Source organism: Oncorhynchus clarkii, chromosome 20 (genome assembly GCF_045791955.1).
Source record: "Oncorhynchus clarkii lewisi isolate Uvic-CL-2024 chromosome 20, UVic_Ocla_1.0, whole genome shotgun sequence".
In the NCBI taxonomy this organism is placed as follows: Eukaryota; Metazoa; Chordata; class Actinopteri; order Salmoniformes; family Salmonidae; genus Oncorhynchus; species Oncorhynchus clarkii.
This window is the reverse complement of record NC_092166.1, coordinates 80,097,404-80,112,928: the sequence shown is the minus strand read 5'-3', so window position 1 is coordinate 80,112,928 and position 15,525 is coordinate 80,097,404. Positions and strand designations below refer to the sequence as shown.

The following is a 15,525-nucleotide window of genomic DNA, read 5'->3' as shown; positions in this document are numbered from 1 at the left end:
ACCCTCACTCGGATCTTCCTGAGCCCAGCTTTGGTTGAGTCTAGGTGCGATAGGAGAGTGTGGGTGAGAGGGTACAGGTGGATTGTAGAGTGCGGTGTGGTAAACCCGTGCGTGGATGGGCTATTTAGCGATGTCCACAGAAATCCCAGCCAAGGGGGATAGAGCGAGGGGCGGTGAAGTGTGGCAGGCCAGGTAAAGCTGTATTAACTGGGACAAGACGTTAGAGCTCTGCTGTCGGGGGGATTGTGTGTGTGTGTGTGTTCAGTAAAGAGGATTACACCTCCGATATGAAGCAGATAGGTCTACAGAAAGGAGGTGGTGACAAGACATCCATTCTTCCCACCTATTCCAAAGCAAATTAAACACTCTTGAGGAGTAAAACCCGTGTAAACCAGATCAGCTGCGCAGCTTGATGCGTTTAGTACTCCATCCATCTTCAACTCCTCTTCCAAATTCACCCCATTTCTCTTCCTCTCCCTCCTTCCCCTCTACAAAATCCATTCAGCCCTCACCCTTCCGAATCTCCTCCATCTCTACAACACAACTTGTCCCTGTTGAGAAATGTCTCTCCACCCCACCTTCAACATGATACCCTTGTGGGTTGTGTGAAATTGCCCTACATTCAACATGATGCCAGTGCGGATGTGTGCTGTGTGAAATTGCCCCACCTTCTCCAGTCCCAAAACTAAACAGAGCAGCTGGCTAAATACCAGTCTAAGCATTGCATCCACTACACACTCTCCTATCCTCCAAAATCGAACAAACAGCATCTCCAAGGAAAAGCATTCCTCGTGAAACTGGTTGAGAGAATGCCAAGAGCGTGCAAAGCTGTCATCAAGGCAAAGGGTGGCTACTTTGAAGAATCTCAAATATAAAATACATTTTGATTTGCTTAACCCTTTTTGGGTTACTACATGATTCCATATGTATTATTTCATAGTTTTGATGTCTTCACTATGATTCTACAAATGTAGAAAATATTAAAAACAAAGAAAAACCCTTGAAATGATTAGTGTGTCCAAACTTTTGACTGGTACTGTAGAAGCAGGCAGCTCTCTCCCTAGACCGAATCATGATGTTCGTCAACCAAGCTCCAGGGACCTCAAGTCCAGCCAAGCACCACTCCTTGTTCCCTGTTGCGATTTATGGGCTCCCTTTCTTCTCCTAAGAGCAGAGGCAGAACTGGCATATTTACAATTCCAGTTAGTGTATGGAGGCCCACGAGGCACCCTGTGGTGATTTGAATGCTGGCTGTGCCCTTTACCTTTGCAACCGCAGCCTAAGCCAGAACCTCAGTTCTGCGCCTTATCTGCAATGAAGAAGTTTAATTTTCCATCCTGGAGCTGTGTAGCTATTTTTATTCTTATCAGACAACACTGAGTCCTCCTTTATTGGTCCTTAGAGCTTCATATTTCCTGCATGTCTATCTCTCCCTCTCCAGTCCTTTCTCTCTCTCACACTCTTTGCCTGCTCCTACATTAGAGACCAGTAACCTACAGCTGGAGACAACACTACATTAGAGACCAGTAACCTACAGCTGGAGACAACACTACATTAGAGACCAGTAACCTACAGCTGGAGACAACACTACATTAGAGACCAGTAACCTACAGCTGGAGACAACACTACATTAGAGACCAGTAACCTACAGCTGGAGACAACACTACATTAGAGACCAGTAACCTACAGCTGGAGACGACACTACATTAGAGGCATGGCTGAGGAGACACTATCTGTGTAGGACCATACTTTCCCAGTCTACAGCCTACCATAGATTCAGTGCAGCATGTCCAATTCCTCACCATTCTATTCAACTGAAAACTGTATTTCAACAAGAAATCCTTATTAAAAATGGATGTTCATAAAAATATCAAATTGGGGGTGCTCACATTTGTCCTGTTTCACACATGCAGTAGTGTGAACCCTGTACAGCATGGAGCATCAACTAGGTTCAGCCCCGGGGGGATTTTTCTCTCTCGAACCAATGGTCAGGGACCCGGAACATAATTGACTGCAAGAAGCCTAAACGGATACAATATTTGACCAAAAACAATCATTTCAAACCTTGCTTACATTTGTATACGATCGCATACACTGCCTATACGAAACAATAGGAACACCTGCTCTTTCCATGACAGACTGACCAGGTGAATCCAGGTGAATCCAGGTGAAAGCTATGATCCCTTATTGATGTCACATGTTAAATCCACTTCAAATCAGTGTAGATGAAGGGGAAGAGACAGGTTAAAAATATATTTTTTTAGCCTTGAGACATCGATTGTGTGTCTGTTATTCAGCGGTTGAATGGACAAGACAATAGATTTAAGAGCCTTTGAACATGTTATGGTAGTAGATGCCAGGCACACCGGTTTGTGTCAAGAACTACAAAGCTGCTAGGTTTTTCAAGCTCAACAGTTTCCCCGTGTGTACCAAAAAATGGTCCACCCCCCCAAAGGACATTCAGGCAACTTGACACAACTGTGCGAAGTTGGAGTCACCATGGACCGAAATCCCTGTGGAATGCTTTAGACACCCTGTAGTTCATGCCCCGACGAACTGAGGCTGTTCGGAGGGCAAAAGGAGGTCCAACTCAATATTAGGCATGGTATTACTTGGGCCAATTTCCAAAATGTGTAATCACTTGGCTCTGATTCGCTGTTTAAATATTTTTTTTTTTTAAAGTCTGCTCAGAAAACATGGGTTGGGGGGAGGCATCTGTCCTGTACCGTGTGTGGTGTGAAATGAAAATGTCCGTTTTGCATATCCCACTCCCCATGAGACACCGTCGGAGAGAAGGGTCACGACCAGGGATCGGCCATTATTGACGGTGACCTGGGAGCAATTAGGGTTAAGTGCCTTGCTCAAGGGAAGCTCGACCATTTAAAAAAAATTACCTAATTGGCTCGGATTCGAACTAGCAACCTTTCGATTTCTGGCCAAACACCCCGATGGACTGCCACATACAGTAGTATACACGTTCTCCTATACCTTCACAGTGCTGGACAAGCTCCATACGGTGTCTGTTTATGTGTATATAGATGGATAAGATAGATATTTATTAGGTCAACACGTTTATTTATCCGTAATTTTACCAGGTAAGTTGACTGAGAACACGTTCTCATTTACAGCAACGACCTGGGGAATAGTTACAGGGGAGAGCAGCGGGATGAACGAGCCAATCGTAAACTGGGGATTATTAGGTGACCGTGATGGTATGAGGGCCAGATTGGGAATTTAGCCAGGACACCGGGGTTAACACCCCTACTCTTACGATAAGTGCCATGGGATCTTTAACGACCTCAGAGAGTCAGGACACCCGTTTAACGGCCCATCCGAAAGACCTGCACAGGGCAGTGTCCCCAATCACTGCTCTGGGGCATTGGGATATTTTTTAGACCAGAGGAAAGAATGCCTCCTACTGGCCCTCCAACACCACTTCCAGCAGCATCTGGTCTCCCATCCAGGGACTCACCCGGACCAACGCTGCTTAGCTTCAGAAGCAAGACAGCAGTGGTATGCAGGGTGGTATGCAGGGTGGTATGCCTACCACATATGACAGGGAGTCAGTCTAAAGCAAAACGGTGGTAAGGAAAAAAAGTCAATTGAAATGTCCGATCTAAGCAGAATGCACAGAATATTGTAATAGAAGTATTCCGGGTTCCGTCTGAACCTCATGTAAGACCATGTGACACTGATGAAAAGAATAGGTTTACGCTGCTGCTCCTTTACCATTGGTAGAAGAAACAAGAGTCTGTATCTCCAATGTCTTTTTCTCTCCATCTCCCTCCTCAATACCAGTTCGCTTGTTCTTTTATGGGGCCATTTTTATTCTCTTAGCTCCACCTGACCCCCCCCCCCCCCCTCTCAAAATTGTTGTCCTCCTGCACCCTTGAACCGTATCACACACACACACACACACACACACACACACACACACAATCCGACTTGTGAACAACCAAATAAAAAACATAAAAAGAAGTAGACGGCATGGAGGGATGCAGGTGAAGTGGAGGCCACGATGTGGACATGGAACAGACTAAGCTGAGGAAGGCAGCCTGAGCCTCGCAACAAAATATCAAAATCAGTCCATGTAACTGAAAGCATCTCTTACAGAAAAAAAGCACACGATTTCACATGTGGGGGCAAAAAAAAAAAATCACGTGTTTTTGGGAACACTTCACATGATCACGTGAAACATCATGTGGTTTTTCTGTAGGGACACCCAGCAGAATCTTCCATAGCGAAGTACTACAAGAGATCAGAAGGGCTTCAAGAGGAAACAGACCACAGGCTACTTCACTAGCATCTGAGCTCATCTCTAGTTCAGGTAAATCAGGAGTCTAAAAAGCAACAGCAAGACAGTGTCAGGTCAGTGCCTGGTCCTCTGGACAGGAGGGGAGAGGGGGGATGAGATAAAGGAGAAGAAGAGGATGTACTCACTGGATAGGGCCTTCTCGTAACTCTTCCCCATGGCCACGAAGTTCCGCAAGCACGGGTTGAATTGCTCCATAATGGACTGAAAAGAGAAATAAAAACAGTTTAGTCGGACTGAGCAGCTATAAGCATAGCAGAGGCAGAGCTCTACTCTGTAATCGGGGTGTGCATTCACACACACACACACACACCGGCGCTCACACACTGCAAGTACGCGACTCCTACCAGCTCACTCACGCACACAACTCGTTTGGCTTAGCCAATCAGGTACAAGAGTGTAGATGGGAATCAGTCACACCCAGGCGAAGGAGAGAAGGAGCGAGAGGGATGTGGGTGTTGATGCCCGGGTAGCCCAGCTCAAGAGGTAGTCTCTCTCACTCACTCTCGGTCTCTCTCAGGTCATGTTGTTTGTGCTAATTACTTTTTCGGTTATGCAGAGACATGAGGGAACAAGGACGGGGAATAAAATTGGATGACACGAAAACAGGAAAGAAGAAGAGAGGAGATTCAGCTAGCTTAGTTGGCTTGAGCGTGGTGCTAGCGTGGTGCTACCTGGCCACAGCAGGGGTTGATAATGAATATAATGCATCTAACTGTGGGTATAATGTCTGCTGGAGGGGATTCAGGTGGCTTGGTTGGGTGGGAACCAGCATTATCTTCTGCATATACGCTCACTGAAAAATAACACTACATTACAATATCATCATTACTAGAACTGAAGTATGATGAGACAATCATGAGAAAATAGGATTATACACTACATTTCCAAAAGTATGTATGTATGTGACACCTGCTCGTTGAACATCTCATCCACATGCTTGGGAGGGGGGACTTGCTACCATTTAGCCACAAGAGCATTAGCGACGTCGGGCACTGGTGTTGGGCGATTAGGCCTGGCTCGCAGTCGCCGGTCCAATTCATCCCAAAGGTGTTCGATTGGGTTGAGGTCAGGGCTCTGTGCAGGCCAGTCAAGTTCTTCCACACCAATTTTGGAGAAAAAAATTCTGTATGGACCTCACTTTGTGCACAGGGGCATTGTCATGCTGAAACAGGAAAGGGCCTTCCCCAAACTGTTGCCACAAAGTTGGAAGCACAGAATCATCTAGAATGTCATTGTATCCTGTAGTGTTAAGATTTCCTTTCACTGGAACTAAGGGGCCCAAACCATGAAAAACAGCCCCAGACCATTATTCCTCCTCCAACCAACAATACAGTTGGCACTATGCAATGGGGCAGGTAGCGTTCTCCTGGCATCCGTCAAACTCAGATTCGTCCGTCAGACTGACAGATGGTGAAGTGTGATTCATCACTCCAGAGAACGCATTTCCACTGCACCAGAATGCAATTGCGGCTTTACACCACTCAGGCGGATGCTTGGGCATTTCACATGGTGATCGTAGGCTTGTGTGCTGCCATGGAAACCCATTTCATGAAGCTGCTGACTAACAGTTCTCGTGCTGACGTTGCTTCCAGACGCAGATTGGAACTCGGTAGTTAGTGTGGCAACCGAGGACAGACGATATTTACACACTACATGCTTCAGCACTCGGCGGACCAGTTCTGTCCACTTCGCGGCTGAGCCAATATTGCTCCTAGACGTTTCTGCGAGATATATACACACACACACACACACACACACACACACACACACACACACACACACACACACACACACACACACACACACACACACACACACACACACACACACACACACACACACACACACACACACACACACACACACACACACACACACACACACACACACACACACACACACACACACACACACACACACACATACATACATACATACATACATACATACATACACACACACAGTGCATTTGGAAAGTATTCAGACCCCTTGACATTTTCCACATTTTGTTGCGTTACAGCCTTATTCTAAACTGTATTTGATAGTTTTTTCCCCCCCTCGCCAAACAATAACCCATAATGACAAAGCAAAAACAGTTTGTTTTGCAAATGTATTACAATTTTTTTTGTTTAAAGGAATATCACATTTACATAAGTACTCAGTAAGTTTTCATAGGTATTTTACTCAGTACTTAGATGAAGCACCTTTGGCAGCGATTAGCCTCGAGTCTTCTTGGGTATGATGCTACAAGCTTGGCACACCTGTAGTTCGGGAGTTTCTACCATTCTTCTCTGCAGATCCTCTCAAGCTCTGTTAGGTCGGATTGGGAGTGTTGATGCACAGCCATTTTCAGGTATCTCCAGAGATGTTCGATCGGGCTCTGGCTGGGCCACTCAAGGACATTCAGAGACTTGTCCTGAAGCCACTCCTGCATGGTCTTGGCTGTATGCTTAGGGTCATTGTCCTGTTGGAAGGTGAACCGTTGCAGGTTTTCATAATTTGCTCCGTTCATCTTTCCCTCAACCCTGACTAGTCTCCCAGTACCTGCCGCTGAAAAACATCCCCACAGCATGATGCTGCCACCACCATGCTTCACTGTAGGGATGGTGCCAGGTTTCATCCAGACGTGACACTTGGAATTCAGGCCAAAGAGTTCAATCTTGGTTTCATCAGATCAATCTAGTTCCTTTAGGCAAACCCAAAGCAGGCTGTCTTGTGTCTTTTATTGAGGAGTGGCTTCCATCTGGCCACTCTACCACAAAAAGGCCTAATTGGTGGAGCACTATAGAGATGGTAGTCTTTCTGGAAGGTTCTCCCATCTCACCTCCCTGACCAAGGCCCTTCTCCCGATTGCTCAGTTTGGCCAGGCGGCCAGCTCTAGGAAGAGTCTTAGTGGTTCCAAACTTCTTCCATTTAAGAATGGAGGCCACTGCAGAAATGTTTTGGTACCCTTCCCAAGATCTGTGCCACAAAACAATCCTGTCTCGGAGCTCTATGGACAATGCCTTTGACCTCATGGCTTGGTTTTTGCTTTGACATGCACTGTCAACTGTGGGACAGTATATAGACAGGTGTGGGCCTTTCCAAATCATGTCCAATCAATTGACTTTACCACAGGTGGACTCCAATCAAGTTGTAGAAACTTCAAGGATGATCAATGGAATCAGGATGCACCTCAGCTCAATTTTAAGTCTCATAGCAAAGGGTCTGAATACTTATGTAAACAAGGAATTTGTTTAAAAATGTTTGATGAATTAGCAAACATTTCTAAAAACCTATTTTTGCTTTGTCATTATGGGGTATGACTATATTTTCGTTAATTAATGGAGGTGTGAGCGTTTCAGTCCGACAGTCTCTTCTCTCTGCCACTAGAGTCCTGCATCAAGCAATAAAACAATTAGCTGGCAGTTGTCATGATGTTGCCCTCTTTTGGTACAGCGAGCACCCCCCACCTCTCTCTCTCTCCCTCTTACACCCAGGTTGCTGTTAGGTAGGTCATTAATACCTGGAGGAGATTATTTCTCATGGCCAGACAGTATAGAGAGAGAGTGAGTTTTCATAGAGAGAACAAGGAATTTCTTCCACCTCACAGAACTTGAGAACTGAACAATATTCATGTTTTGGAGAATGTAAAAAAGGTCGGTGAAGTAGCCAGCAACGAACTGGTCCGTTTGGTACAATTTTGTGAAACTCAGAGACAAGGTTTCCCTGTGTACTCAGACCACATGTATACTCTGCTTCATCATTAAACTCCAGACTGCAGTCCAGTATCCGTTTACTCCTAGTGACCTACCCACACATTAGAGAGCACCAGACTCCGTTTTAATTAATATAACTTATTTTTAACATAAGCCAGGAATGAGTGAGTCACTCACCCCCTATGCTGTTCCTGCTTCTGTTGCCTATTTGAGTGTTTAATATCCTACGGATTCTGTGATCGCCAAACCTCACGCAACCGCAAAATGTCAAAGCAATTTCACACTCACTTTCCTTCATACTTTGTCAGAAGACGCTGTAACACGCATATACAATATTTGTTCCACAACATCTTTATGCTTTCGTTAATAAATACGCTTGTTTATTTCAACTACATCTTAGTTGCACTTCACCAGTGAACCTCCAAGTGTACCTCATTAACACTCAGTCTCAAAAGTTTATGTCCAGAGTTAATGAGTGCTTGATGTCATTGAGAAAATCTGGACATGGCTCTCCCTTATTTAAGGATGTTACACTTTACTATGTAGGCTACAGTAAACATCTCATTGTCCTGTTGGTTTTTGTCAAACTGCACAGTAGCCTAATAAAAATAAAAAGTTTAAAAAAAATCTTATTCAATAATATATTTTGTACCACTGTAGATGCTACACTTTTCACAAGTGTAGCAGGTTGTGAACTCTGCAAGCAACGTTTCCACTCCGAGAATGGTAAATTACTGTAATTAATACAGTAATTCCAATACATTGGAATACAAAATAAGAAATTCGCACATGAGCAATTAGCAGGACAATAGACTCTTGCCGAGAAGGAGATAAAGGAGGGTTGTAATTTAAAGACACTACACAGTAGCCTAATAAACATATGCATTGTTTTTATCAAATTCAATAAAATTTCTACCACGGTAGATGCGGTCTTAGGTTGATGGACAATATTAAAAACAGTCAAATGCATTCGTGCATTCAAATCGCTTTAGCCGAACACGTTGCAATTAATTAATTAATTTATTTATTTATGGGGCGGCAGGAGCCTAGTGGTTGGGTCAGTAACCGAAAGGTTGCTAGAATACCTATGTGAGAATGCTGTTCATTGACTACAGCTCGGCATTCAACACCATAGTACCCTCCAAGCTCGTCATCAAGCTCGAGACCCTGGGTCTCGACCCCGCCCTGTGCAACTGGGTACTGGACTTCCTGACGGGCCGCCCCCAGGTGGTGAGGGTAGGCAACAACATCTCCTCCCCGCTGATCCTCAACACTGGGGCCCCACAAGGGTGCGTTCTGAGCCCTCTCCTGTACTCCCTGTTCACCCACGACTGCGTGGCCACGCACGCCTCCAACTCAATCATCAAGTTTGCGGACGACACAACAGTGGTAGGCTTGATTACCAACAACGACGAGACGGCCTACAGGGAGGAGGTGAGGGCCCTCGGAGTGTGGTGTCAGGAAAATAACCTCACACTCAACGTCAACAAAACTAAGGAGATGATTGTGGACTTCAGGAAACAGCAGAGGGAACACCCCCCTATCCACATCGATGGAACAGTAGTGGAGAGGGTAGCAAGTTTTAAGTTCCTCGGCATACACATCACAGACAAACTGAATTGGTCCACTCACACAGACAGCATTGTGAAGAAGGCGCAGCAGCGCCTCTTCAACCTCAGGAGGCTGAAGAAATTCGGCTTGTCACCAAAAGCACTCACAAACTTCTACAGATGCACAATCGAGAGCATCCTGGCGGGCTGTATCACCGCCTGGTACGGCAACTGCTCCGCCCTCAACCGTAAGGCTCTCCAGAGGGTAGTGAGGTCTGCACAACGCATCACCGGGGGCAAACTACCTGCCCTCCAGGACACCTACACCACCCGATGTCACAGGAAGGCCATAAAGATCATCAAGGACATCAACCACCCGAGCCACTGCCTGTTCACCCCGCTATCATCCAGAAGGCGAGGTCAGTACAGGTGCATCAAAGCTGGGACCGAGAGACTGAAAAACAGCTTCTATCTCAAGGCTATCAGACTGTTAAACAGCCACCACTAACATTGAGTGGCTGCTGCCAACACACTGACACTGACTCAACTCCAGCCACTTTAATAATGGGAATTGATGGGAAATGATGTAAATATATCACTAGCCACTTTAAACAATGCTACCTTATATAATGTTACTTACCCTACATTATTCATCTCATAGGCATACGTATATACTGTACTCTATATCATCGACTGTATCCTTATGTAATACATGTATCACTAGCCACTTTAACTATGCCACTTTGTTTACATACTCATCTCATATGTATATACTGTACTCGATACAATCTACTGTATCTGCCTATGCTGCTCTGTACCATCACTCATTCATATATCCTTATGTACATATTCTTTATCCCCTCACACTGTGTACAAGACAGTAGTTTTGGAATTGTTAGTTAGATTACTTGTTGGTTATTACTGCATTGTCGGAACTAGAAGCACAAGCATTTCGCTACACTCGCATTAACATCTGCTAACCATGTGTATGTGACAAATAAAATTTTATTTGATTTTGATTTGAGATCGAATCCCCGAGCTGACAAGGTAAAAATCTGTCGTTCTGCCCCTGAACAAGGCAGTTAACCCACTGTTCCTAGGTCGTCATTGTAAGTAAAAATGTGTTCTTAACTGATTTGCCTAGTTAAATAAATAAGGTCAAATAAAAATAACACACATTGTTGAATTATTCAAAGGGTCATTTCTCTTCTGTGTGCTGGAGTTCTTAAGAATACTAAAGAAGCCATCCACCCTTGATGGGCCATCAGCAGGACACTTGCCGAGTTTAGGGACTTTAAAATGTATTAATAGTTGTTTGCGAGGCATGTCACTTCTCCCATTTCTATTGCATTGCCCACCAAAATGCACTCTTTTCCAACCACATCTGGATGGATCCATAATGAATTACTATGGGAAAACATATCACTAAATGACAGATATATTGGAATAAAGTAGGCTAACAAAGGCAACAAATGGTTGCTTACTGAAACACATCCAATTGTTATAATAGGATTTGAAGCAATAGACTACCCGCGTGTGGTCAACTATTTCAGCACCGTTTCACACTGCTCTGAGACAAGCATGGGGACTGATCTTGATAAATTAATCAGGTTTGTATTTTTAGGGTATTGGTTTACCTACAAATTAGGTTGTGGAAATGTTAGGATTATTTAGCTCTTCACTTAGTAGCCTAGGACTACTCTCTACCGGTCATGTTGAACAGCGCCATATTTTCCCAACGGAAACCCTGAGGCATACATAGACGATTGTAAAATTATTGTGTTGAGGTCAGGTGATTGTGGAGGCCAGGTCATCTGATGCAGCACTCCATCACTCTCCTTCTTGGTCAAATAGCCCTTACACAGCCTGGAGGTGTGTATAAACAAATGATAGTGGGACTAAGCACAAATCAGATAGGATGACGTATCGCTGCAGAATGCTGTGGTAGACATGCTGGTTAAGTGTGACCTTGAATTATAAATAAATCACAGTGTCACCAGCAAAGCACCCAAACACCATCCCACCTCCTCCATGCTTCACAGTGGGAACAACAAATGCAGAGATCATCCATTCACCTACTCTGCATCTCACAAAGACACAGAAGTTGTAACCATTGGCGTCCTTTAGTAGTGGTTTCTTTGCAACAATTCCACCATGAAGGCCTGATTCACGCAGTCTCCTCTGAACAGTTGATGTTAAGAATTGTCTGTTAACTCTGGGTCTTCCTTTTGTGTGGCAGTCTTCATGACAGCCAGTGTCATCATTACGCTTGATGTTTTTTGCGACTGCACTTGAAACTTTCAAAGTACTTGAATATCGGTCAATCCAGAGAATTTAATGTCTTAAAATAATGATGCACTGTCATTTCTCTTTTCTTATTTGAGCAGTTCTTGCCATATTATGGACTAACCCTTTTACCAAATACTTGTGTATACCAACCCAACCTTGTCACAACACAACTGTTTGGCCAAAACGTATTAAGAAGGAAAGAAATTCCACAAATTAACAAGGCACGCCTGTTTTAATTGAAATGCATAAACCTCATGAAGCTGGTTTAGAGAATGTCAAGTGTGTGCAAAGCTGTCAAGGCAAAGGGTGACTACTTTGAAGAATCTCAAATATTTGGATTTGTATAACACTTTTGGTTACTACATGATTCCATGTATTATTTCATAGTTTTGATGTCTTCAATATTATTCTAAAATGTAGAATGATTGTATCCCATGATTGAGTAAGTGTGTCCAAACTTTTGACTGGTAATGTGTAATAAATAAATATAAAAAATGAAAGCATGGATGGGGAGATTGAAGTAGGGCAGAGCGAAGGAGGGGCAGAGTGAAGGAGGGGCAGAGTGAAGGAGGGGCAGAGTGAAGGAGGGGGTGAAATGTGCAAGCCAGGGAATAATTGACAAGTGCACAAGCATGTACATCTGTGTACTGCCCAGGTGCTCATCTGTGTACTGCCCAGGTGCTCATCTGTGTACTGCCCAGGTGCTCATCTGTGTACTGCCCAGGTGCTCATCTGTGTACTGCCCAGGTGCAGATAGAGAGTGAGGGAACAGGGTCGATATGGTAACCAAATCACCCCGCCCCAGGGCATAAAACCACCCTCCAATTCCAACCAGGTGTCCAGCCAACCTCTATATCCTGGAACTCTCACTCCTCCCACACACACAGAGTTCCTCTCTTCTACTTTGTCCTTCTAACCTTTTCCTGACAGAGCTGTCAGACACTGAAGTGATGGAGGGCATCTCTAGTCTCTTGGTAATGGTGTGCTTTATGATGTTGAGAGACATGGCATGAGGGATGCCTACTAATGTCTGTACCAACTGGCTGGAGCTAGGTCACCTTGACACTTGTAACTTTAAGATTACTTCAAAACAAAAGTGCAACAAGGCAGGGGAAGGACAGGGAGGGAGGACGTAAATCCAGGATATACCATCTGCAGGAAGGACAGGGAGGACATAAATCCAGAGGAATGTCCTACAGGAAGGACAGGGAGGGAGGGAGGACGTTGTTGCGTCAAAAAACAGAACACTCAAAACACACACAAAAAAAAAAAACTCAAAACATAACTCAAAAACACGGGTGGAACTAAAAAAATTGAGCCAGGATTTCAGGAGGGACTACTTTTACATGCACACCTGGTTGATAAGCATGGGTATAAAATGTTTGGGCTTAGCTTTGCTTGGGTCCTCAACATACAAACAGCTCATTGTTCAACCCTAAAGACGCAACTGGTATGTAATGTTTGGAATTATGTATTATGTTGCATCCAGTGCTTAGCACAATTTACATGTTTAACTTTGGTACGAGTGGTGACTTCTTTGTGGATATTTTCTGACTGCAGAAGTAATTGCTTGAAGTGTTAGATTAAATTGTTTAAACGTTTACTTTATTCAAAGCCATGCTTTGTTGCTGTGTCATGCATTGTTTATTGTGTAAAATAATGCAGGTTTATTCTCTGTTTAAGGTTATCAACCTATTCCCTATTCCTCTGTCATTCAACTACTCTATTCAACAAATCAACTGTTTCAACATATTCAACAAATGGCATCAAAACCATAATAAAACACTGAAAAAGGAATTGAATTGTCCCTTTGCATCCTTCACGTGTTGTGCAAGCCGTTTTCAAGTTTGGGCAGAGCTGAAATAATTATAACACCTAGACAACTTGACAGTTGATAACCAGCGTGGCAGTGAAGACAAAAGGATTAACGGCTTGAAGTCAGGAAAGCTGTCGTCGCAGAGAGGAGGATTGGCTTACATCTCAAAATAGCAGAGGAAACTCTTGGGAAAACAGTGAAGGAGCTGAAGCAAGAAAGAACTTTGGCTAAGAGTGCTTTTACCAAGCAAGCAAACTTCCTTAGCAGAGGTGCAAAACACATGACTAAGAGCGAACTGCGCGAGGAGTTCAAGAAGCTCATGTCGGAGGCAAGGAAGGTCAGTGAGACAAATGATGGACTTCTGGCAGACATTGAAGCTGAAACCGATGAGGGTGAAGAAGCTGACCTGAGCAAGCAGCAGCAGACTGAACCTGAGAAGACATTCCAAGAATGCGAAGTACGATTGGATGAGGTCAGGGGGATGATCCAGTCCAACCTATGGCCTAGATACGGGGAGGACGAGGTGAGGTCTGCAATCAAAGAAGCTGAGACCGCCTGTGATGGAGTTGCTCAAATACCTGTTATTGCTGTAACTAGAGATGGCTTCGAGCTACGGTGGGATGGTGTGAAGGCACAAGTCCAAGATGCAATCACAAGCCTAGCAGAGTGGGAGATGTGGATTCCAGTAGCTGAAAAAGAACGGCTGGAAGCCAGAGTAAAGGATCTGAAAGCATTCAGAAACAACCTTTAAGCAAGGAGGGCAGGATTTCTCACAGCGCAAAGAATTGCAGAAGAGGATAAAGACAGAGGGAGAGTGCCGCAGACAGATGCCCGTGCCAGCTCCACAGCCGACAGTGAGAATAAAACCAACCTGTTTACCCAGGTTCAGTGGGTATAAAAGGAATTTCCATCGATGGAGGAGAGACTGGGAGAGTCTACAGAAGCAGAGGGAACCAACAGGCTCAGTCGAAGTAAAGAAGATCCAACTCCTTGACAGTGTAGATGAGAGAATGTGCAGAGACCTCCGTTTGTCTACTTACAATACTGCTGAGGACATGTTCAGGGTGCTTGAGAACAGGTATGGAAACAAGTCTACAATTGCCTTGGAGATAATTGAGGATCTGGAGAAAATTCCTGCTTTAGGAGCAAATCAGCCAAGGAAAGTGAGACATAATCCAAACTATAGAGAAGGCACTGGATGATCTCACAGAGCTTTGAGGCACAGGAGCCATCAACAACCCTCTAGTGATCAAATCCATAGAAAGCAAGTTACCTGACAACATCAAGCGAGATTGGCTTGTCTTCATGGTTAACCCAAGGAATAATGTCACGCCAGACAATCACTTTGAGAACCTTCTTAAATTCCCTAAAACACAGGAGGAAATTCACGAAAAATTAGAGCATCTGGGAGTGAGTGAAAAGCCAGAAAAGAAATATACTTGTGTGGAGAGAAAATAAGCGTCCACACGTTCCACAAGGAAAGGCGGCTGTGTTGTCTGTGGAGATGAAAATCATAGAGAAAATATCTTCTTTTGCAAGCGTTTCAAAGAACTGAAGCCTGTGGAAAAGTTGGATGCTGTAGAAAAGCTGGGGCCCTGCAAGAGGTGCTTGGTCTGTCATGGAGAATATGATGAATGCAAAGACACCTGTGCAGGAAAAGAGACTAAGAAAGACCATAATTTCTTTCTATGTCTGAAGGGAGATTTCAAGAGGAGTGACTCAGACAGAAGACAATCCAATGTGAGAAGGTATACGCTTACAGAGGAGCAGGAGGAATTTGTATCTAAGCTCTCCCCAGAGATGGCAGAGAAATTCAAGAAAGCATTCACCAACATCACTGCGAAAACAAACTGTCAA

The 15,525-nt window shown here is 44.4% G+C and overlaps 1 protein-coding gene across 2 annotated transcripts in view; it reads right to left on the bottom strand.

The window, feature by feature from the left end:
- The window catches only part of LOC139375717 (BAR/IMD domain-containing adapter protein 2-like), a 112,619-nt gene that overhangs the window by 68,518 nt on the left and 28,576 nt on the right, over positions 1 to 15,525 (bottom strand). For both annotated transcript variants that reach the window (XM_071117527.1, XM_071117528.1), the window contains exon 2: positions 4,441 to 4,516. In XM_071117527.1, the coding sequence (XP_070973628.1) occupies positions 4,441 to 4,516 (76 nt within the window). The remainder of the gene's footprint in view (positions 1 to 4,440; positions 4,517 to 15,525) is intronic.